This window comes from Notothenia coriiceps, unplaced genomic scaffold (genome assembly GCF_000735185.1).
Source record: "Notothenia coriiceps isolate Sejong01 unplaced genomic scaffold, NC01 NC01_scaffold00010978, whole genome shotgun sequence".
NCBI lineage: Eukaryota > Metazoa > Chordata > Actinopteri > Perciformes > Nototheniidae > Notothenia > Notothenia coriiceps.
The window spans coordinates 1-24,030 of record NW_011343679.1 but is presented as its reverse complement, the minus strand read 5'-3'; the positions used below and the strand labels follow the sequence as shown (position 1 = coordinate 24,030).

Genomic DNA, 24,030 nt, shown 5'->3' with positions numbered 1-24,030 from the left:
TGGTTGGTTTGGTTGGTTGGTCGGTCGGTCGGTCGGTCGGTCGGTCGGTCGGTCGGTCGGTCGGTCCGTCGGTCGTCGTCGTCTGTGTGTGTGTGTGTGTGTGTGTGTGTGTGTGTGTGTGTGTGTGTGTGTGTGTGTGTGTGTGTGTGTGTGTGTGTGTGTGTGTGTGTGTTATACCTAGCTCCAGGTGGTGCATTGTCTGCAGTCTGTTCCTCTCAGACAGCAGATCTTCTTTCGCCTGTCTCTCTAACGCCTGCAGAGCCTTGGCGTGACTGTGCCTCTCCTCTCCTGAAGTCTGGGTTTGGGGCTCCTGTAACACATCGTTTGTTACAGAAGCCCCTCGCTAACATTAAGAGAAACGCACACTCTGGTAGGAGAATATTACGGTGCCTCTTCACTGCAGCGCTTTCATCAGGGCTGTTTAATTATTCATCACAGAGAAATGATTTGAGTGTACCTGCAGCAGATCCCTCAGTTTCTTGTTTATCTCCTTGGTGTCTTGGACCTCTTTTCTAAGCCTGTCAATTTCAGGGTTGCCATGGCAATTTTCTCCCGGACACTCCTTCTCTTGCTCCGCCTGTGTTGGCAAGAAAAATTGTGAGCAAAGGATTTTTAAGGCTCTTGTGTGTGTGCAGTAATCCTGAATTGATAAATTTGGAATTAAATGCAAGAAGCTGCTTTTGTTTAAGAATTTGCAGACTCAAACAAGCTTTATTAAAATAAATAAATAACTCACTTCATTGTGCACACAAAATAGACTTATGGAACTAATTAAAAGAGTCCTCTAGCAATTTAGTATTTGCACTTCCATTAAGTTGGAGAACAGTTCAATTGATGCAACTCAAATATCCATACTTTTATTCTGAAGCAGGGCTTCAAAACACTGGATCCCACATATTCAGGATAAAAGCAGGAAGAGTGGTAGACCCTTCCTCTCTGGTAAACTCCTATATCTTTAAAGCGTCACCTAGCAGACTTTCAGACACCAAGGTGATATGGTCAGAGTTATTTTCTCAGAATTACAGAAGTAATTTTATACAACAGCTTTCACAGGAAGCATTTATCATTACTACTAAATCTAATATGTGGAGTTTGACACATTTGATTGGTCAGGCAATAAAAGTATAACCCAAGATAAATACAATAAAGATAATTTTGAAGGCAACTAAAGGTGAAGAATCATCTCTGACCCTTAACATGTGGTATATTAAATGATTGTCAGAAGATTAATTGGCAAAAAATTGCCAAATAATTAGCTTGTTCCAGCTTTATAATTATCTGTTGGTTTTGAATAGTTGTTTGGCCATAACAAGCATTTCAAAAACAGCATACTCGGCTCAGATAAATCCTAATAGGTATATTTCTTTGTCGGTCCACAACTAAGCAGCAAACTTGGCTTTATCAAAAAAACATTTAGTGGATCAAACTGGATAACTTTAGTTAATCTGGTTTTAAGAACCTTCCAATGCCAGTCTGGAACAGTGGCAGACCTCAGGTTTACTGTCCAGATCTTTATCTCTTCTTTCAGATACTAAAACGATTAACTATTAACTAAACAGCAACCCAGTCTGCGTATCAAGCTATAATGAGATCATTTTAGGAGAGAGAAATCAGCATGTCGGAAGGTACTTTGAAGAGGGATCACACCTTTGACTTCAGCTCGCTCAGCTGATTCTGCTGCTCAGATATCTGGCTCTGCAGCTCCTGCTCTTTGTTCTGCCACCTCTGTTCGCTCTCTGCCACGGCGGCATTCATCTCGATCCTGAACTCCGCTCTGAGACGATCCTCACACTCTGCCCTGCAGGCGCGCATCACAACCAGAAGTGAGTTAACCTACATGCAAACGTTCTACTTATTTCTTCTTGTTATTCTCACTGTTTGGGGCTTCTAACGATTAAGTTTCAGGCTTCATAAATGTGGTAGTAACCTAATTATTTCTCACTTTCCTTCATAGGTTTAATTTGACAAAACCTTGTTTTCTGTTTCATATTAAGCAATAAGTAAATCTGGAGTAGAAACATCTTATTCTCAGGTCTTGTGTGCCTTTGAATGGAAAAGACCCAAAAACAGGAAAGTCATGTTTCTATTTTTAAAGAATAGACAACAATAATGATGCCATACGTTTATAAGAGGGGAAACCTGCATGTTAAAGGTTATTTTAGATGAATTACACCAATTCAAATAAAAGGAATTGCTGTTTACAGCCTGTTTATACAGTAATGAAACAGAAGATGTGTTGAATCATGATATGAGACAAGACAGGAATAATTGCCAAATTGTGAAAACCATTATATCTAGAGTTTATATTGGATTGTGGTATTGATTTAATTTTCACTTATGTACTGACACTGTTGTTTTTATCAACATGAATCATTTTTATCACTGCAGCTTATTTCTAGTCATGTGTTTTACTGGTAAAACATATTACCTGTCGATAAAGCTCATTCTAATTAAAATGATCAAATGTAAGAGAGGAAAAGATGCTGCAGGCATTGGCACCCGAGCAATGGAGCAAGATGTGCTAATGCATTACATTACATTTAGTTTACGCTCTAATCCAAAGCAAACACTTCAATACCATAGACAGCAATTTGGGGTCAACACTTCAACGTGTTAACTGCAGGGCAGGAGATTGAACCACTGACCCTTGAACCTGATACCCTAATGGTATGCACCAATTTACCACCTGGGGGAAATGGTTATTTCTTCTAAATCAGTGATTGTCACATCATCATAATCCATGCAAATAGATGATTATATTTAAGCAGCCTTTTCCAATGATCATTAATAAAACGGACTAAAACAAGCTAAACCTGTCGCTGATTGTTGACTTTAGCTTAACTGTGATCATCATCAGTGAAAATATAACATAGAAAAAGATAGTTTCACATGTTGAATGAACCCTGTTGACACACTGACACTAGCTAAACTTTATATGAGCTTTGTGGTGTTGTGGTGTCTCTGTGGTGTTGTGTGAATGCTGAACTAATTTGTAGTCAGTGTTTGTTTGCTAACTTTGCCAGACAGCTCCCCTAACGTTAATTGAATGATCAGACAGGATTATTAAGCGGTGAAAACAAGACGTTTGCAAAGTAGGTGGATGAAATAGTTGGCTGTTTTCGTGCCTGGTTAATTTCAATATGAGGTATGTCAGTTTTCATGGCACCCTCAATCTAACTAATATAGGCTAAACCACGTGGCTGTGTCTTGATTAACTCCAAGTGGTTAAGTGGTGAAGGCAGTTGTTTTGAATTACAATTTGTTTCTGGGGGATCCACACACTCCCTGCCAATTACGTATCTTTCTGAATTTTGCTTGCCCATTTTAAAATAGGACAGCCGGCTGCTGTTTGTTATGAGCCACGATAGAAATGATTTGCTTCTCAACTTTGATCTTCCCCAGTGCTCTTTAACAGGATGACAGGGGGGATTACAATCCGAGCCGAGGCTTTGTAATGTAAGCCTAAGCAGATCTGGCAGGTTGCTGTTTGTTCTGTTACCTGATCCGGTCCTCAGTCTGCCGCTGGCTCTGGTCGAGAAGACTCCTCTCCGTGTTCAGTCGGCTCTGCTCCAGGACTTTCTCCTCCAGCCGGTGTTTGTCAGCTCTCAGGGAGGCCATCTCTCTCTGCTGCCTGTCCCGCTGCCTCTCTCCCTCCTCCTGCGTCCGTGCCAGACGACTCCGGGTCTGATGGAGCTCTTCCTCCTGACGAGAGCACTGCGGTCCACACGAGGCTGCAGCTTCAGGGGCCCCATTTTCTTTCTTGTCTTGATGTTCGAACGCTGACTGCAGCCTACAGGTCTGAGAGCAGAGGAGCTTTGATTTTACATATTATCACACATTATTTCACTGGTAGAAATGCTCATTTTGTATAATTTAACCTCTGACCTCATTGGAGGCATCTTTCAGTTTTGTCCTCAGCTCCTCTCTGTCCCTCTCCAGCTCGTTGCGTAGCTCCTCAGCGTTCCTCCTCTGTTCATCCAAACGTAAACACACCTTCCAAGAAAATGTGTCATCACCATTATTACATTCACAACTTATCTCCTTTATAGCACTTTAACCCAACTATACTATCACCTTCTTATTACTAGGCCTAATTATTAAATTGTCATGATGAAGTTCACATTAACAAAAGGCTCACAGAGCAGGCAATTATGCGATAAAATCTCATTATATTTCTACATTTAAACACTTTAAAAATATTCATTAAGGCTGCTCTTTCAAACCAGTGGTGAAGGAGTTGTGATATCTACAATATAGTACATGAAAGTAAAAACCTTAAAGCTACACACATTGTTTTGATTTTTCAGATCTTTGCTTTTTGCTTGCTAATTAATTTAAGATGTTATTTCTTAAGCCCCTCTAAAATACAAATGATTCACTTTGTTGTTGACCTCGTTATCGTTATACGCCTATGACATGCAGCTAACATGGGGTCACCAAGGCGTAACCTAATTATTTCTGTGAACGCTTAACAGAGTTTCTACGATTGTTTTTGTAATATGTTGCAACTGTGTCAGACGATGAAGAAAAAACATATTTCTTACAGCGATGTCCTTGTATAGTAAGTATTTAAACCCCAAATCATACTGAAACTGAAATAATTAAGCCGATAGGAGCTGGCAGCCACAGTTACACAGCAGGCTGTTTTGACATTTTTGAAATCACTACACAATAGGAACAATGTCTACTTTTACTACTGGTTCCTCTTCCTGCTCTTTAAATGCTCAGACAAAAACAATTAAGTGAACCTCCCCCCATTATGAGTGAGGGACGCTGACCTCTTGGTTGGTCTTCCTCTCTGAGCTCAGAGCTTCTTGGACGCTGTGGAGTTCGGCCGCGTGCCTCCTCATCACCTCCTCTATCGCCTTCCGCACCTGCTCCTTCAAACGCTTCCTGTCCTCCTCAGCCTTCTCCACCAATCTCTTCTTCTCCTCCTCCAGCTTCTGCTGCACATTGGCCCTCTCCGCCTCCACCTGTTCAATGTTCTTGTCCAACTGCGAGCGAACGCGAACCCTCTCGACCTCCAGTTCCTTCCTCTGCCGGTCCACCTCTTCGTCCTTCTCTCTCTTCAGACGTTCTTTGATCCCTTCCACCTCTTCCCTCTCCTCCTCCCTCTCTCTTAGCAGTCTGTTTCTGTCCTTCTCAAACTTATTCTTTTCTTGTTCCCTTTCCTTCTGTACGGTTTCTCTCTCTTTTTCTACCTCCTTCTGCAGTTTGTCCCTCTCGTCGTCTGCATGTTTTTGGATTCGACGCAGCTCCTCCGTCTGGGCCCTCACCATCTCAGAGCGCAGGCTGGACAGCGCCTCAGCATGCTGTCAACACAAACAACATACGCTCAATGGCCACTTTATCAAGCAAAACTGTACAATCCTTTTCAATACAGCAGCTCTTCATTAAGGCTTTCCTATTATACCATTCTTAGAGATATATTATAGGTCTCAGATATATAACTATTTATAAAAAACATATCTATGACGTGTTTTGCTCAAAATACCAAACAGATCACCCATTCTAGCCATGCCTCATACCCCTCTATTTCAGCCCTGTTAGAGAAGTGCTGATTCTGGGTCAGTAGCTTTTCAAAAATTGAATAAAATAAAATAAAAAGAGGAGGGGGAGCTAATGCCTGCTCAGAATTTTACCGAGATACTCAGCTAAAGGCTGCCGTGATTAAACGGCATATTCCAAACCACATCAAGGATTATTTCTGAAACATTATCTCAAATGCTTTTTCTCTTGCGGGTTTACCACAAGGTGAGTACCTTTTTTTATCCTGATTTTTTACACATACTCTCTCCAGTAGCCTACAGCTTAGCTCTGAGTGTTAGCGATGCTTGCTAATGTACACAAAGACCATATTACTTCCAAAACACGTCGCTCATTGTTTCTGATAGCAACGTTTCTGATAGGGCCGTGGGTGTAAAACCAGCCCACATTTCCAATATTACGTCATATCGGACGCAAATCTGGATCAGCTCCGTTCTACTCCCGTTTTTATAGATTTGGGTACGGAGGAAAAGAGAGAGGGCTTTGTTTTCGGACACTTTGTGAGTCTCCTTACACACCGGGGACACATATGTATGCATACAAGACATCAAAGGTGCATTTTGCATGATAGGAGACCTTTAAAGGTTAAAATCACATTGACGTCAACTCTTGCCCGTCTCCCCAGTTTAGTGTGTGGAAGTAGAAAATTGTACAGTCCTTTATTTAGTCACAAAATAGGTGTTTTATTTGTAAACCAGTAGCTAATGTTAGCCCATGTTATGAACTGTCTTTCTTTCTGTGTGAGTGTGTGAGTGAATAGCTGTTGCTCTGTTGCCAGGCAAATACAAAGCCTGCAGGGGACATCTGCTTCGATTGAAATTACGTACGCCAAGTCCTCCCACTGACATAGACGTGCTCTTTATCAGTCACTCTCATAAGGACACACACACACATACATACACACACACAGGCACAAATATGCTGAACAGCATGGATCTTTTCCACAAATCCTTTTTCTACTGAGTGTCAGATTGTAGAGACAGGCAATGTGCAGGTGTGTTAGTGTGTCTGTGTGTGTGTTCCTACATATTTTTCAATCCATTATAAAGCTTTATTGGGGATCCCTATCATTGCAAAAGCTCTCTCAGTGCTACACATAGTTATTTATGTCCTGTTAAAAAATATCTTACAAGGACTCTTTATAAGATCATGTAGTGATATTGTGTCCCTCTTTGAACTGAGCCTGTGTCCTTTTTCATATTTTCCTTACATTTTCTTGTTGTGTTGCGTCAAGCTAACCTGGAGAAAGCACTGGAGGAGGCTTATGGATAAGCTATAGATTTCCAACAGTTAATTAGTGTTCATCTTAGAGTGAGATCTTTCTGAAGGGTTTCCCTCATTAACATGACCAGAGGTAGCAAGTTCAAAGGTCAAAGAGATCTTTAGTGATCAGTCATGCTGACAGCCGAGTGGATTTCTCGTGTGTGTGCATGTGTGTGTCATTGTCTCCATGATTGGAAATCATTACTTAAGATCTGTCTGTTTTTTTGCCTCCATGGAGACAGAACGGCCTCATATTGACAGGTCGTTAATGAAGGCAGAGAAAAACAGGTCAGAATCGTGAGGCACTGAAAATATAATATACCGACAGCATCAGACTACTTTTTCTCTCTTTGCTTCATGATGATTGCTCGAAATGTATCAGACATAAGATATTATTCACTTAAAACGAAACAAAGCTTTTAAACCAAAATGAGGATATATAACAAAATAAGGAAAGATATAATAAGAGTAATGTGTTTTTGCATTATAATTAATAATCCATTCTGTAAGTCATTTACTGCTGGGCTCCATTTGGTCAGAGCACTTCCTGTTTCATCACCCATCCAATGGCTCATATTAATATAGTTTATGAAATGCTAATGGGAATGTTTATATGTACAATAACGTGTGTCTCAGATAGGATGTGTGTGAATGTTTCACATTCCACGATTGTGTGTATCACATCTAGATGCTTTCTTTCTTCTAAAACCGAATAACCTGGTCTTGCTGCACTTACCAAGGCACTTAGAAAAGAATGTAGTTGTATTAAAAGGGAGCTGGACCACCATAACTCGTATCCATCCACATCCACCCATTGCTCCTATTTGTGAGGAAGCACTGAGTGTTCCCATAAACCGTATAGTTTTACAAGAACCAGTTGTCTGATAGTGTAACAGCCGCCGTCTGTATGTTCTAAACAGTCTGTGACATTATCTTTCATAAACCTCTTTCAGTCCCATTTCAGAATTAAGAGAGGCAAGCTTTTAGCTGCACTCACAGCAGGCTCACCATTTCCTTGATGCAAAGAAGATGGTGGTTTTCGATAACAAGATGTAGCCAAATAAAGCAAACTCAATCCAATTTGCAGCATTGTATCTCATTGAAGCAACATAATACGACACATTGTTCTTTACCACTAATATCAGTCAGTGACCCAGCAGCCGTCTCCTATTCTTTTCTTATATTTTATAACTGTGGTTTGAGTGCTTTTTGACACGGCCATTCATTCACACTCCTGTTGAGAAGAATAGGGCCGCTGCATGTTGCACAGGAGCTGATAGATGGGCGCACACACTTTAAATCTCCCTCACACACATGCAGAAACACACATGCACCTCACTTTCCCCTCTAAAGCACCGCTCTGTGTTCCAGCCAGATGATGTTTGCATTGAACAGTTCATAGCCGACACATTTGTGTTTGCCCTGGCAATAGGTTTCCTCTCCTCACGCAACGTGCTTGTGTGTGTGTGTGTGTGTGTGTGTGTGTGTGTGTGTGTGTGTGTGTGTGTGTGTGTGTGTGTGTGTGTGTGTGTGTGTGTGTGTGTGTGTGTGTGTGTGTGTGTGTGTGTGTGTGTGTGTGTCTGTGTTTGAGAGTGTGTGTGTCTGTGTGTGTGTGTGTGTGTGTGTGTGTGTGTGTGTGTGTGTGTGTGTGTGTGTGTGTGTGTGTGTGTGTGTGTGTGTGTGTGTATGTGTGTGTGTGTGTGTCTTCAGCCAGTCAGGTACCTCTTTTAAAAGAAGGATTAGCTTCACCTGTTTGTCTGGTTGCGTAACCCCTGTGTGTTTTTAAAAGGTTGGCTGTTTAATGTCTCCCCATGTCAAATAAAACCCTGTGACTGATGAAGCCCTCGTCTCTTATAAAACATGTTGTTTTTTTCCTCTGCAGGACCCGTTCGTCTTTGAGCCCAACTGTCAGATGACGGTGGACGAGTTTGGCTTTTTCATCTGCTGGAAGAGTGAGGGGAAGGTAAACTCAACGACTCATGAAAGTGTATTCTCTTCAAAGTATTTAGATTTAGTCATGTTTATTATCATATTGAAATCTTTTTTTCCCTGAGACAAACCTTTCTTGGCCCTTGGAAAACTCCAGACCATGTGAAAAAAAAATCATAACACATACATCAGCATCATCATAATCCTGCCACTCATAAACAGAGTAAGCTGCATTTATTGTATTAGTTTATTTAACAGGGACAGTGCAAACTGGTATATTCTGGTATTGTAGTACAACATGTGATTTTACGGACGTCTAGAGACACGTTTGTCAAGAGGAATTTCACTTTATTCTTTGTTTAATTCATTTGAGTAAGAAAACAAATTATTTAAAACTGTCGCCTTGGCAAATATAATGTGTTCCTATCAAGGCCGCAAAACTCAAATGTAATTGTATTTGCATCTATCAGAGATTTGGGCCATACTTATAATTTTCTTTTTTGTCATAACTATGTTCCAATGCATTCTGTTACATTGATTGCCTTTCCTCTATCTGGCCGGTTGCTTTCACTACATGCCCATTTGCTTTTACAATCACCCAATGGAGATTATAGGTAATCAATCATAGTCAACATCCGCTTCTCTTTTCATGCATTCTTTACCCCTGCTTATCCTGTGTTGTGATGCAGGAGTCTGTCTCAACGCAAATGATTTCCAAAATTGAACCATGTGTAATATCCATCTTGAAAGCAGTAAACAAAGGAGGAAAATGTTATCAGTATTGGAAACTTGATTAAGGGGGAGATGTGGAGATGTTTCTCATAATAACCCACATCTTGTGGTGTTGCCGCTGTGTATTAGAAATTATTGCCAAACAAATAAAAAGCACTGTGACCCATCCATCTTGGTTTCTAAATATTTCACCCCTCTCTGTCTCCCTCTACCTATTTCCTCTTCATCTTCCCGTGTCTCTCTCCTGCAGGAAGGCCAGGTTCTCGAGTGTTCGCTCATCAACAGCATTCGCGTCGGTGGCGTCCCAAAGGTGAGACCTCGAGAAGAGACAATTTCCTCGCTTCCGTTTTGTACAACATTCCCGCTCTCCGCCCACCACACCCAGCGTTCGGTCTCCTGCTCGCTCGCAGTGGCATTCCTAGTCAAATGCAGGGGGAGTCCCACGTCTGTCATGTTATCCCTGCTTTAATTAGAGAAGTCTATCGATCCACTGACTGATCTGGGACTGTGTGTTAAACCTCTTCTCTCTACCAGATTCTCCAGAGGCAGAAACATGAAATATTTAACTCAATATTTATACAACCCTTGCTGGGTTTAGCTCCAGGATGTATGTATCAGAATGTTTGTGTTTGCTTTAGAGGAATTATTAGAAATGGTGCTTTTTGATTGCGAACACAATACAAACTGTGGGATCCCTTACCTTCCCTTACCTTGTGATCAGAAACTGATCTCGAAATAGCCATTATGAACCGACACGCTGCTTTTTTCTGTATTTTCAGAGCAGCTGGCACCATTCGTTATTTATTTAGCCGATATAGAGCCAAATCCACAAACAGAATCCTGTATGGTTTCCCTGTATGTTCAATATTGCTTCATGCAGTTAATGAATTATTATGTCGTAGCGTTTGGCATCATACGGAATAGATGAATTATGAAAGCTGTTAGGAGAATCCCCATGTGCGGACGCCTGCCGATAATTAGGATGCAAACCTGTCAAGCCACTGAAAGTCAAACAGCTGACAGGAGACACTGGTGTGTACACAAGTATTACCGGGTTGTGTACGCATTGTTGACAGCAGGAGGGGGTCTGTTTGCCCAGCCCTCCCGTGTGGACGTGTGTGTGTGTACATGTGTGCGTGTGTACATGTGTAAGGGCACGTATACAGACTGTACAGCCTGCAGGCAGCTCCTCCTGTTTGCTCAAAACATCGTATACCGTTCTGTCAGTCGCACACAAGCGAGAGCAGGGCTTCTCCTCGGAGGCTGACGCGGGGACACGAGCCCCCGAGCGCTGTTTCAGATAATCCAATGAGAACCAGAAGATGAATGGCACAGGGTAATTGCTGGCTGGGGTTTTCAAACGGCAGAGCCTGTTGCCTGTTGCAGCTAATTCAATTATTTAACACAAATACATTACGCTCTGCCATGGTGACGATGATGGTGGAAATCCGAAAAGATGAGAGGAAGGAGTCGTGCTGTTTCATTGATAGTGAGATAATATTTTCTTGGGTTTCCTGGTTGAGATCTTTTATTGGCGAAATAACTTCTTCTTCAGGTCTTTAAATGTCAGAATGTATACATAGTTATATATTATGGTATCTAGTGTAATATGTGCATTTACTTTTCAGCATTAAATATAGATAGTTGATATTAAGCCTTTTCACCCTTTATTTAACCCTTATAAATGCATTAAAATTCGATTGAGATTCTATTTCTAAGTACAGTGGTTGTTTTCTATATTTTTTGTTGTTAGAGATTATTGGTGGAGTAAGGAAAATAAGAAACAAAGGCCAACACTTGTGTAGTTTGGACCAATAATAGTGTTGTTCCCTATCGTTATTGTTCTTTTGTTGTGCATTCAAATGAGCTTCCCCACTTTTATGATGTGTGCTCAATCCCGATACAAATCACTTTATTTCCCCCCGATTTTGTTATTACAGAAATTAAAACTCACTGACATAGAAGACAGAAAATCATGTTTAGGTGTCATAGGATTGTATTTGTTTTTCCAACAAATAGAAACCTATTCAGAAGCCACCATTGCATTACCCTACATTTGTCAACTGTATTGCTAAAAAAAACAAGATAATTATCAATCTGTCTTAATTGTTGATTGGTATTTGGCTGAAATTAAACCAAACTACACTCAAATATACTTGGCTACTTCCTGTCAGTTCCATCATGTTGCTCACCACTCGTCTGCTCACCTTCTCCTACCTACTCAAGTAAAGTTGCGTCTGAAGTGTTGCTTTCCACGACTGTGAAACACATCCAAAGCATCGAGCCACTGAGATGTTTTTTGAATGTATTATTGTAATCTGGTCCTCCATGATGAATGTCCATTGTATCCCTTTTTGGCTGACACAGAGCTTTATGTCTCTCAGACATGGTCCTCATATTCCTGAGGCTTTTCTACAATAGCAGTAAACATTTCAACTGCCTTCTCTCTAAGCTTCTTCCCCATTGTGTTCTGTCATTTGTAACTATTTACTGCAAAGATACCGGAATAAGAGATCCCCTTAGATTTCTTTAAATGCAATACCTCTCTACATTTCTGAGGTTATGTGACACCTGAACTGTTTCTCAATTAAAAAACGTAATTACTTATGTTTGATATTTTTTGTTCATAAGTTTGCAAAGTATGGCAAAAGGCAGTGCACTATGAGTAATCATAACGGTCTAAAAGTTGAGTGTGGATAGTGGATACTTCTCCCACCCAACAGCTGCCATATTGGCTACATACAGGAAGTAAAATATTTTGTAGCTGTTGCGGTTGCTTCAGTAAACATAGCACAGTACAAATAAAAGTGATACATGTTGTTTTTTTTCACAATTTAAGGAACCTACCACTATCATGGGGTTAAAAAGAGGCCATCGATACATTTATAGGGTTAATTGAGCCATCTGTATTGATTTAGTACTGCAAAGGATCGTAGCTAGCTAGCTAACAGCGGCGATCGTCACTTCCTGTGAGTGCACACCATCTGTTTTTGAGACATTCACATACTGCACTAATGTTTTCAGTGCACAATATGGCAGTGCACTACTAAGGGACCTCACTTAGTCCAAATGAAGACACATCACTGTAGACCACTTGTTTCCGTTTCCATCCCCGTTCCTTTCTCGGGATGCTTCTGTTTCTTGCTGTCATCTTTTGAGGCATGTATTTGTATCTGTTTGACGCTCTTCTTGATTTCGCTTTTTCTCAGGAACCCAAGATCTTGGCATCATTCGAGGCCCTTGGAAAGACAGAGTCGGACTTAGAGGGCTGCATCATCTGCATCTGCAGCGGCACAGACCTGGTCAACCTCAACTTCGTGTTCATGGTGGCCGAGAGCCCGGACACAGCCAGGGTAAATACAAACATTCTTATGAATGGAGAAGTGAAATGATACAATATCTATGACCTGCAGAACTGGAGAATTAGTTTGATGTTCCTCATATCAAAAGTCAGTGCTGCTTTGACAAATCCGTCTTTTTTTCAGGTGATTTTGTTTTGATTTTGTTGGTTAGAAAAACATGTTCTGGGAATAAAGCTGGTATCAACTCTGCCTAGCACATTGAGTTCACCCACACTTTCCTTTAACACTTCCACATCATATGGAACCCTTACACAGCAAATGATTACTTCAGAAAGAAAGCAAATTGCTAGGTGAATGGTTCACATGCTAACTCCTACGCGGCCTTGGTTCTCTCTGATAAACAGACACATTTGGAATGAGTCATTTCTCCCTGTCTCACCTCATCTCGATCTCCCTTTGAGACCCCCGTGCTCCTGCTTCTGCTGTTATTTTCTCATCCTCTTTGTCTCGCTCTTTGTCTACTATCTCACTCTACCTCTGATTTCCTTCGCACTCAGCTACAAAAAAAGCTCTTTGAGAAATCTGACTGCCACTCCATCCATCTTGTTCTCACTCATTAATTCATTTTAGTTTGGAACAGATGAGATTGTCTGATTAATTTATTATGCTTTATTTGCACGAATGTAAAACGGAAAATCTTTCAAAAATGCCAAGTAATAATAAGCATATTAAGAGAAAAGAAACAAACTACATTTCATAAAATCAAGGAAATGGCAGAAAACAATGAATCCCTTGTTCTATCAGTGTGTGTGTGTGTGTGTGTGTGTGTGTGTGTGTGTGTGTGTGTGTGTGTGTGTGTGTGTGTGTGTGTGTGTGTGTGTGTGTGTGTGTGTGTGTGTGTGTGTGTGTGTGTGTGTGTGTGTGTGTGTGTGTGTGTGTGTGTGTCAAGGCCATCAACCGTGTCTGTGTGTGCGTGTGAATTTAAGAGGCAATTGATTTGCTTGTGTTTATTTCCCCCATGACACTCACTTCTAAACACAATGTATACTCTGGGAGTGTATGGTCAGTGTGTTGACAGTGTTTGTCCTGAACACTGGTGCTTGTTTGTTTTGCAGAAATGGATCGAGGGTCTCAGGTCAGTGATTCACAACTTTAAGGCAAACAACGTCTGTCCAATGACCTGCCTCAAGAAACAGTGAGTGCATTTTACATTAGAACACTTCTAGCACTTTAGTTTTTTGATTTCACTAAACTTTACGAAGTACAACTCTGGTATGAGAAATATCCGAATTGTTTTTTTTTCATGTCTCATTTAGTTGGATGAGAATGTGCTTCCTGACCAATGTGAATGGTAAAATTCCCGTAAGAGGGTAAGAATAAATTAGATAGTTGGTACAATTATTTGGCCATCCCAGTGACTCTCATCTGTCTCACACTGTGTTTCTCTCTGATTCTTTCACAGCATTACTCGAACCTTTGCATCAGGAAAGACGGAGAAGGGGATCTTTCAGGCTCTGAAGGACCTCGGCCTTCCGAGTGGAAAGGTCAGACACTGGCTGAAGGCCGCAGTGGTCAGACGTATGATATGTGACACTTTAATCTGGAGGTGCAGATCTCTCACGGCTTGTTTATCTCCCACAGAACGATGAGATTGAACCTTCAGATTTCACCTTTGACATTTTCTACGCGCTCACACAGAAGATCTGCCCTCGCACAGACATAGAGGAACTCTTCAAGAAAATGTGAGTCTGCTTTTTATTATTTTTTAAACCTGCCCACTGTTTTCTTGGTAATCATGTTTACTGATTTTTTTACCTCACAATTAATACTAGAAGATGACCACTTGTCCAAATAAGCAACTTAACTGTAGCCCCCCAGCATTGTCTATACCCATGTTAGTTGCAGATACAGAACAATGACATATTCCCCAACTGTGAGCTACTGCATCTTACTTGAAATAATCAGGACAAATGTTTCTGCGCCTGCTGCACTAACTTTGTCTGGACAGCCTAACCTGCTTCCACAGTTAAATACGAGTGATTATTAACATGTTATTACTAAACGTGTAACATTTAAGTATGACCCCCTTTTTATAAAGACTGCTTTCTAATATTAACTGACTGAATGTGTGAATGACTGTGAGGGTGTCTATTTTTAAGAAGCATAACATTTTGTTTCTCTAATGAATTCCTTTGCAGCAATGGGAAAGAAACTGATTATTTAACTGTAGACCAGTTAGTCAGCTTTCTGAATGAAGTAAGCTCTTTATCATTCATTAACTTCTCTGTGTTTTGCTTGCTGCAACCCCATCCTGCTCTGCCCCGTCCCACTCTGGTTAGAAGTTGCCCTCCAGCCCGGCTGCACGGACCCTGACCCTCATTAAAAGCCCTTAAATGAAAAGTCCTTTTTAATGAGGTGCACAAAGTATTTAACCTCCAGTCAACCTGCAAGGGCAACTTCCACCAGCTCCCCTTTTCTGCATTCCCGCCCTCATCCCAATCCCCCATGTGCTGGCTACCCCGGCTCTCCTCCTCGTGTCTGATTGGTGTTGCCACGGCAACAGGAGGGTAGAGGTTCCCGTCCTGTTGCTTCCGGCTCGGCTCGTCTCGTTTCCTGCTGTCTGTGTCTGTTTTCTGTGGCCGTGCTCTTGTGTTTGGATGCCTACCTGCCCGGGCCCCCCGCTGTGTGTTGCTGCTTCATGCCCAGTCCTGCGCATCGATGAGCAACAGAGCCAGTGCTTTGTTTGGATTAATTCCCACCTGGCTGTGTGTGTGGGCACTGACATTATAACGATGTTTTGATGCTGTTGTTTTTTTAAAGTAGAGTTGCCTTCAACCTCCGCATCACATACCACTTCCTTCCTTTTTAAGCAAACACTTGTTTTGTTTTAGAACATCTTAGAAATGACATTGTGTTTGTTTCCTCCTATTTATACCTAAGTGCTCTCCATTTAAGCCCAGAAAAGTTACTAAAATAAACTATTTTGATTTACTTATATTAATAAATCAAAATAAGGAAATGAGCACTGATGGTACGTTTCCCATGTTGCATTTGGTTGGCCCCTGTCCTGTTTGTCAATGGAAGATGTTTCTTGCGCTAGATCCACTTTGTGTGGAAAGATCGTACAGATAATATGCCAGTGATGTAATCCCTGTGTGTGCGTGTTGCTCCTCAGAACCAGCGTGACCCTAGATTAAATGAGATCCTGTTCCCGTTCTACGACCCCAAGAGAGCAATGCAGATCGTCGAGAAATACGAGAGAGATGACGAGTTGAAGAAGAAAGGTAGAGAGCGGCAAAGGGAAGCAGGAGGGGGACATCTTTTAGGCTGTGCTGCCATCTGCCTGTGTACCTTTGAAACTACAGCATATTATATGAGACTATTGGCATAGTTCTGTCAAAATGCCTCTTATCATTTTGACATATCAACAATCATAAAATGAACTGATAGTGCTCCTCCTTGGCACAAAATTAAAAGGAAAATGTATGCATATCCATAATTTCTTTAATCTATAATTCACAAATACTTTTGATTTTAATACTGCCTATCAGAGTAATAATGTTACTTTAAATCCAAGTAAAACAAATTAAAGTTCTTTGTAACGACCACTAATTGTTCAAATTGTATTAAGAAAAAATTACATTTCATTCTTACTACCTTACACTTCCCGGTTCCCTATCCCGCAGGTCACATGTCCAGTGATGGATTCTGCCGGTACCTGATGTCAGACGAAAACGCTCCCGTTTTCTTGGACCGGCTGCAGCTGTATCAGGAAATGGATCAGCCGCTGGCCCATTACTTTATCAGCTCGTCCCACAACACCTACCTGACTGGGCGACAGTTCGGAGGGAAGTCCTCCGTGGAGATGTACCGCCAAGTCCTGCTGTCTGGATGCAGGTGTGCAGTCTTATTCAATTAATGCAAACAAACACAGTTTAAACTTCTTATATATGTATATTACATGAAATGTACATCATCAGTGGGTTCATGCAGTTCCTGTTGCTCTCCCTCTTTCAGATGTGTGGAGCTGGACTGCTGGGACGGTAAAGGAGAGGACCAGGAGCCCATCATCACTCATGGGAAGGCCATGTGCACGGACATCCTTTTCAAGGTACACACACACGCACACGCACACACGCAAACCACCGTTCCCTTCCCCATTCTTTTTCTGGCTGCTTCTATGTTATTGCATTGGGCTTGCCTGCCCTCTTGTGCTGAGCCTATGATATTACATATATCAAAGCGTTGCTCTCTTCTCCTTCTCCCCTTTATTGTTTTTATCCTTCTTCCTCTTCCAACAGGATGTTATCCAAGCCATCAAGGAAACAGCATTTGTGACCTCAGACTACCCTGTTATTTTGTCCTTTGAAAATCATTGCAGGTATGTCTACCGTAAGCAAAGGTGTTATTACGCAACAATTATGTCATTTTTTATAGATACAGTAGGTTGACCCCATGCTCTTCTGTGTGTCTCTGCAGTAAACCACAGCAGTACAAGATGGCCAAGTATTGCGATGACACCTTTGGCGAGTTCCTCCTCAAACAGCCTCTGGAAAACTACCCGGTAGATACTCTCTTTGATTCAAAAAGTCTCACCAAATCAGTCAAATCCATTGGGATGATATATATGATTTATCTATGTTTTAATGTTTATGTTTTTTATGTTATCTTGGGCAGATTGAATCTGGTCGCCCCTTACCCTCTCCAGGTGAACTCAAACGTAAAATCCTCATCAAAAACAAACGCTTGAAACCTGAAGTGGAACAGAGTACGTACACAACTTAGCCTGCTGACTTTTCTAACGTCTGTTTATCAGTGTTTTGTTTAATTAACGCATGTGTGTTTGTTTGTCATACAGAACAGCTAGAGGCCTTTAAGAAACACATGGAGGCAGGAGAGACCAACACACCTGCCATCATTATGGGAGAGGAGATTGAAGAGGAAACAGAGAATGGTCAGCTGAGTGTGTGTGTGTGTGTGTGTGCGTGATAAGAAGGGTTTAAGCTGACATGTACACAACAGGAAACGTTATCATAGAATAAACGTCTGTGTCTCATTGTTTGTTTGTGTGCAGGAGAAAAGGAGGTTGAGTTAAATTCTGAGGCCCCCAGCAGTCTGTCAGAGGCAACCACTGAGAAAGAGGCCAACAGTGTTTCCCAGAGCAACGCTGTCAGCTCCAAGAAGGAGAACACCCTCAGCAACAGTACCAAGAAGGTGGGATGTCACTGTTAACAACTGAATTGCTCACATTAACTATTTACACTGCCAGAAATCTAAAGGGTTGCTTCTATCAGAAACTTGACCGAAGCAACTACAACTTATTGTGTTTATATAATTGGGTAATATCCATTAAATAAGTCTTAATTAAGAATGGACATTGATATTATAAAGAAACATATTATGGAGCGCTGTCTGTGTTTCCAGGTGCCGGACGATGAAGTGACGGAGATGTCTGAAGCCACAGAAGCAACAGACGCCACAGATATCTCAGAAGCATCTGACCAAGACAATAACAAAAAGGTGAGCACATGACTGCTGCTACACTTTGTCACACTCATATATCAAACCAATCCATTTTTAAGTTTGTGTGTGTATGTGATTGTGTGTAACGGGTGTTTGTGTATGTCCCTCTCCTGCGCAGGTTGCAGAAGAAGCGGAGGACTCTGAGGAGGCTCTGATAGCTCAGTACACCTATGTAGGAGCCACCACTAACATCCACCCGTGGCTCTCAGCCATGGTCAACTACGCACAGCCCGTCAAGTTCCAGAGTTTTGACGTGGCGGAGGGTGAGCTTGGACTTCCTCTATTGGTGTTTCTACTGCAGTCCTGCTTCTTGTACATTAAAAGATGGGTTATTTTCAGTATATTTGTGTGGTTTATTTCTATGTGCTGCTCTGGTAAAAAGCAAAATGTCAAAAGCACTTTCTATTCCCTTTGTTGTGTCTTTCAGAAAGGAACATTCACCATAACATGTCGTCATTCAACGAGTCTGTGGGTTTGGGCTATCTGAAGACCAACGCCATCGAGTTTGTCAAGTATCCTTTGGCCTCAGCTGTGCTGCATTTATCTGAGCATTATAATTGCTTTATGACATAAGAAGTGGTATTGTCAAATTGCTACAGCACTCATCTTATTCAATTAAGGAAATATTTTTTTACCATAGTGAATATCCAAGGTGACTGAAAGTGAAGGCATCCTTACTATGGCCACTTCACCAAAATCTGAACAAAATGCTTTAAACATGGCTGATGTTTTTGGTCACTTAGGGGCAGCAGAAATAACATGTGACATTAGCTTATCAGCTTACACAGATATCAAACTGCTTGCTAACATTAGCTTATTTAAACATCTTCCAATTTTTAAGCAACATGATTATTCATTTGTCTGCACGCCTTGTTAATAAATCATCATTTTGAGGTCTCTAGCAAATCCTATGGGGAAAATGTGGTTCTTTAGCTGCTACCTGTGTCTATCTGCTATTTGTGCTAAGCCGTATGTAGCTTTCTGATAAATCTACAGTTTTTAAATGATAGATTGAGGTCACCTAAATGAGAGCTGAAAGGCAGGTCAGAATGGATGTTTTTTAGCCAAATGAGTTTCCACTCTGCTCTTGGAAAAGAACCGCAGGCCTCCAGAGGCCAGTGTGACTTGGCTTGACACAAACGTACACACATAAACTGCCTCTCTCTCTCTCTCGCTCCAATGGGAAGGCTTGACCCAAGCTGTTCACACTAAAAATAGTCCTGCAGTCTGTTTGACGCACACACACTCCGATGCATACCCACACATGTGCAGGAACACACATGCTCTCTCTTTAAAAATATAAAAAATAAATTCCTGAGCGTCCATGCAGCTACAACAAGCGTCAGATGAGCCGTATCTACCCCAAAGGGGGCCGGGTGGACTCCAGTAATTACATGCCTCAGATCTTCTGGAACGCAGGCTGCCAGATGGTCTCACTCAACTTCCAGACCCCAGGTACCACAGCACACAACATGGGACCTCTGGCCTCACACACACCCCCATATCAAGTAATCCACATACAGCACAAACATCCTCCAAGCACACATGTGTAACCAAATGCAAGCACTCATTTGACCTTCTGATCCAAGAGAAAGTGCAGCATGCAGTGAACTTCTGACCTTTCATATTCATACAGCACACAGAGAGCATCTTCTTTGTGATAAACATGGAGTCACTGATAAACAAGCCTCACTGCCCCAGTCATAGCATACATCCAAATATACACATGCCAAGAACAATTAGAACATTTGGACTTTACAAAGATGAATCCGTTTGGATTACATTGTTTAAAATGTTCCGTTCTACATTACAAAATAAGCATTTTTTTCCTGATGACTTTTAAGTATAGGCCAAGGTCTTTTAGAGATCTGTGCTGGAACTTTCTACTTCCAATACAATGGATACCACATTTACGCGGCACCATGTTATTCCAGACACTGACCAACCTCCTCGAGTCTGTGCTTAGTCACAAATACCTTCATAAGCTTTTTGTTTAGGGAAACCATAGTGCTATTTCTTGATGTACTTTTTGCTTTATAAAAACAACCGACTAAATACAAGATCAGGCAAATAAAGTATGTCAGCATACTGTGACATAAATCTAAATCATGCACCCCCTTTGCAATTAACTGTCTTCCCTAACCATACACACTTGTGAACCATACTCACTCGTGGGAACAACAGATTTTGGTTTACAGGCTCTGCAAATGGTTTGCACGTCATTTTGCAGCATTAGGTTATGCATGTGTGAACCTACACACAAACACACACACACACACACACACACACACACACACACACACACACACACACACACACACACACACACACACACACACACACACAGACACACACACACACACACACACACACACACACACACACACCTTAAGTACCTCCTTATTCCCAATACATTGTTTTAGGGCCTAAATTAAAATAATTGTAGAAACTATTAAGAGTATATTGTTATTAGGATGTTGTGTTTCATTCCAGTGTTTCAACATGTGATCTAAAAGGTGGATTGATGTTGTGTCATCAGGTACCTGCTGAAGCCTGACTTCATGCGGCGGTCAGACAGGATGTTTGACCCTTTCTCAGAGACGCCTGTGGACGGAGTCATCGCAGCAACCTGCAGTGTTCAGGTCAGTCCATGGGACCCTGTACTCGTCTAGGAGAACTGTTCAACCCTATAAATAATAAAGAAAACTACAGTACTTTTTTATAAAACGTATCCATATAAAATACTCATATTTATACAAGGGTCCATTTGAGGCTTGGTTTTGTTGTAGGATTAAAATCTAGGGGGGAGGAGTAGTTTGTTTAAAACACACATCTCTACTTACAATTTTGAAACATTAGTAGATGGTACTAGAATGTACCACATAATGTTAAATAATTCAAAGTCAATAGTTACTACTTCTATAGTGATCTTGTGAAATCCATGTCTGCCAAATCAATGTTCCTAATGATGTCCTATTTTTAATGTTTTACTTAAGGTGTTCTCTGGACAGTTCCTGTCAGACAAGAAAATTGGCACGTACGTTGAGGTGGACATGTACGGGCTGCCGACGGACACCATCCGGAAGGAGTTCCGCACCCGCATGGTGATGAACAACGGACTGAACCCTCTCTACAACGAGGAGCCCTTCGTCTTCAGAAAGGTAGTGAGAAGGGGAAAGGGCTTGCTGGCCAATGAGGGAGCAGAGGGGGGAGAGATAACAGACACAGTGAGGTAAAACAAATGTGCTGCACTATTTCCAGCACCGTGTCGTCACAAGGAAATAGGGGATGAAGACAAATATACAGTAAGATGTCAGTTCTAGCAAGAGTAAAGATGAGAGGAGGAAGGCAAGACGGAGGGAGTGATTCAAGAATAAAGGAAAAACTAACGGAAATAAAACCATTTAGGTGGAAAGAAGAGAAAAGGGGAGGACAAAGGAGAAGGATCAGGGATAGTGAGCGAAAGAGTGTTGGTAATAGTGCTGCTCTCAGCAGAATGAGGAGTCTCTCAGCCATGACTGTGACTCCAGCTTCCTAACACACACCATCAATCACAGCCTGCCGCAGTGCTGCTGTGCTCACACACACACACACACAGACACACACACACACACACACACACACACACACACACACACACACACACACACACACACACACACACACACAGTGCTATCAGAGGGGCATCACAAGCAGAGGTGCTGGCAGGACTCGTTTCTCACATCTACAAATGCCCTCAAATACTGCCATACCTTCCTCATGCACCTAAACACACGACTGTCGGGATGACTCAGAGCCAGCAACACACACCAGCAGCACTCGCATACTGTACATCAGCAAGGCCACATTTGCATAATACACACGTAAACACAAGCAGGTGCTTCTACCCATTCATCGATAGTGAGTATTCTTCCATCTTATCTCTTAGCTCCCTCTCCGTCTGGGTATTAATCATCCTCCTTTCACTTATCTCCACAAACAAGGCCAGTCAGACTCTCCCTCCATTTTTGCAAGGGTGTGCACACAAGCTCATCCCAGACACAATTTACACACACACACATACAAACACATACAAACACATGCACACAAGAGGTACTCCCTGCGTGTGCACTAGCTGTGGAGATGGTCTTGTCAGTAGTCAGATATGCTGTGTCGCTGCACTCATGCCTTTTTCCCCGTTTCACACTGTGACCGTCCCCTGCAGTGTCCTCCTTGACCCCCCCCCCCCCCCCCCNCCTTTAATGATGCCATTTCCGCTTTAGCTTAAAACAGAGACTGTTTAACTCCAATGGCTCAGAATAGTTTATTTTTAACTTATTTTTACACCAGAATGTATTTAGGAGATCCAAATGGATAATGTAAGTGTAATCTAAGGATAGAGGATGTCGTTTTTTCTCATACTGATATTCTGAACAATCTGTTCTGTTGTATTTGCTGTAAAGTGTCTCTACTGTAGGCTATTTTTATTATATGTACAGCACTTTGGCTCGACCAAAAATCGTTTATAAATGTGCTATATAAATAAAACTTGATTTGAATGTACAACCCTAACTGTGACTTTTATTTTCTGTAACACTTTTTGTCCTCACATCTCTTCACCTCCCCATCTTCTTCCTCCCAACCTCCATTTCCCTAAATCCCTCCCTCCTAGGTGATCTTACCCGATCTGGCGGTCCTGCGCATTGCCGTTTACGACGACAACAACAAGCTGATTGGTCAGCGCATCCTGCCTCTGGACGGCCTGCAGGCTGGCTACCGTCACATCTCGCTGAGGAACGAGGGCAACAAGCCCCTGTCGTTGCCCACCATCTTCTGCCAAATCATCCTCAAGACATACGTGCCCGACGGCTTTGGAGGTGAGGAAAACACGCATACAAAATCTTAATGTAGATTGCTTTATTCTCAGAGGTGTTCAGTAAATGCAGATGTAAGTCTTTCTAGGTTTATTTGGAATGGTAAGCTATCTCTTACTCGTAGAACTTTCACGCGAAGTCCCAAACAATGCAATTATACTTACAATACTGGGCAGGTGATATTCAGAGGTTCTCATATCTATACTTTAAAAACAAGGTCACATATTCTGAATATATTTGGCGTTACCTGCACAAGATCAATAACTGCCTTTACTCTAGCTAAACTCAAACTGGCTTTCCTATTTTGGCATTCAATTGAAATTAGTTTTACTGAGGAGTGTTTGCCTCATTTAAGGATCATACATTGCTCTTACTGCCCCCTCCTTACTTTCTCCCTATTTGCTGATCAGGTACTTTGTGATAAAAGTGCTCCACCTCTGTCCCCAATAAACCACCATCTACTGTAGATGAGCTTATGTCCTTCTGCTCTGATATTCTCTTCAATCAATCATTTGAACAAGCAACCATTTGACAATTTAACTTAATGCAACCCTTTCACTGAGGATATAGGAGATATGACTCAAACATTTGAACAAATCATCCACATACTATTTCAAATAGTCCATGGCCTCCACCTTTCTAAGACTTAACTGTGACCCTGCTTGTATAGGCCAGGAGCTCTAGGTACGTACTATGTTTTGGGCATGGGAGTGTTTGGATCAAACAAAAAAAAGAATTTTAAGTTTTCCACTGACATACTTTGTATTACTGCTCCGTTGATTCATTACTGATAATAAAGTTGTTTCTGTAGCCTGTGGTGAGAAGAGAAAAAAAGGAAAGCAAGGCAACTCTCTTCTGCGCTCGCGCTCACTTACTCTCTG

General features: G+C 41.7%; 2 protein-coding genes across 2 annotated transcripts; one reads left to right on the top strand and one right to left on the bottom strand.

Moving 5' to 3' along the window:
• Positions 1-177: 177 nt before the first annotated feature.
• On the bottom strand, positions 178-6,395 carry LOC104946379 (trichohyalin-like; the record flags this gene model as incomplete). Its single annotated transcript, XM_010772205.1, has 7 exons — positions 6,375-6,395; positions 4,779-5,312; positions 3,886-3,993; positions 3,500-3,798; positions 1,648-1,798; positions 458-577; positions 178-310 (listed from the first exon to the last, which is right to left on the bottom strand). Coding segments are annotated over exons 1-7 (1,366 nt in total), but the record flags the coding sequence as incomplete, so codon positions are not given.
• A 2,301-nt stretch (positions 6,396-8,696) lies between these two features.
• LOC104946378 (1-phosphatidylinositol 4,5-bisphosphate phosphodiesterase beta-4) lies at positions 8,697-23,152 on the top strand (the record flags this gene model as incomplete). Its single annotated transcript, XM_010772204.1, has 23 exons — positions 8,697-8,773; positions 9,722-9,781; positions 12,681-12,824; positions 13,889-13,968; positions 14,090-14,143; positions 14,236-14,317; positions 14,415-14,515; positions 14,972-15,029; positions 15,949-16,057; positions 16,460-16,670; positions 16,791-16,884; positions 17,075-17,154; positions 17,253-17,337; positions 17,451-17,541; positions 17,632-17,727; positions 17,848-17,987; positions 18,198-18,293; positions 18,415-18,559; positions 18,724-18,808; positions 19,627-19,845; positions 20,836-20,938; positions 21,293-21,457; positions 22,948-23,152. Coding segments are annotated over exons 1-23 (2,554 nt in total), but the record flags the coding sequence as incomplete, so codon positions are not given.
• Between the last annotated feature and the right edge of the window lie 878 nt (positions 23,153-24,030).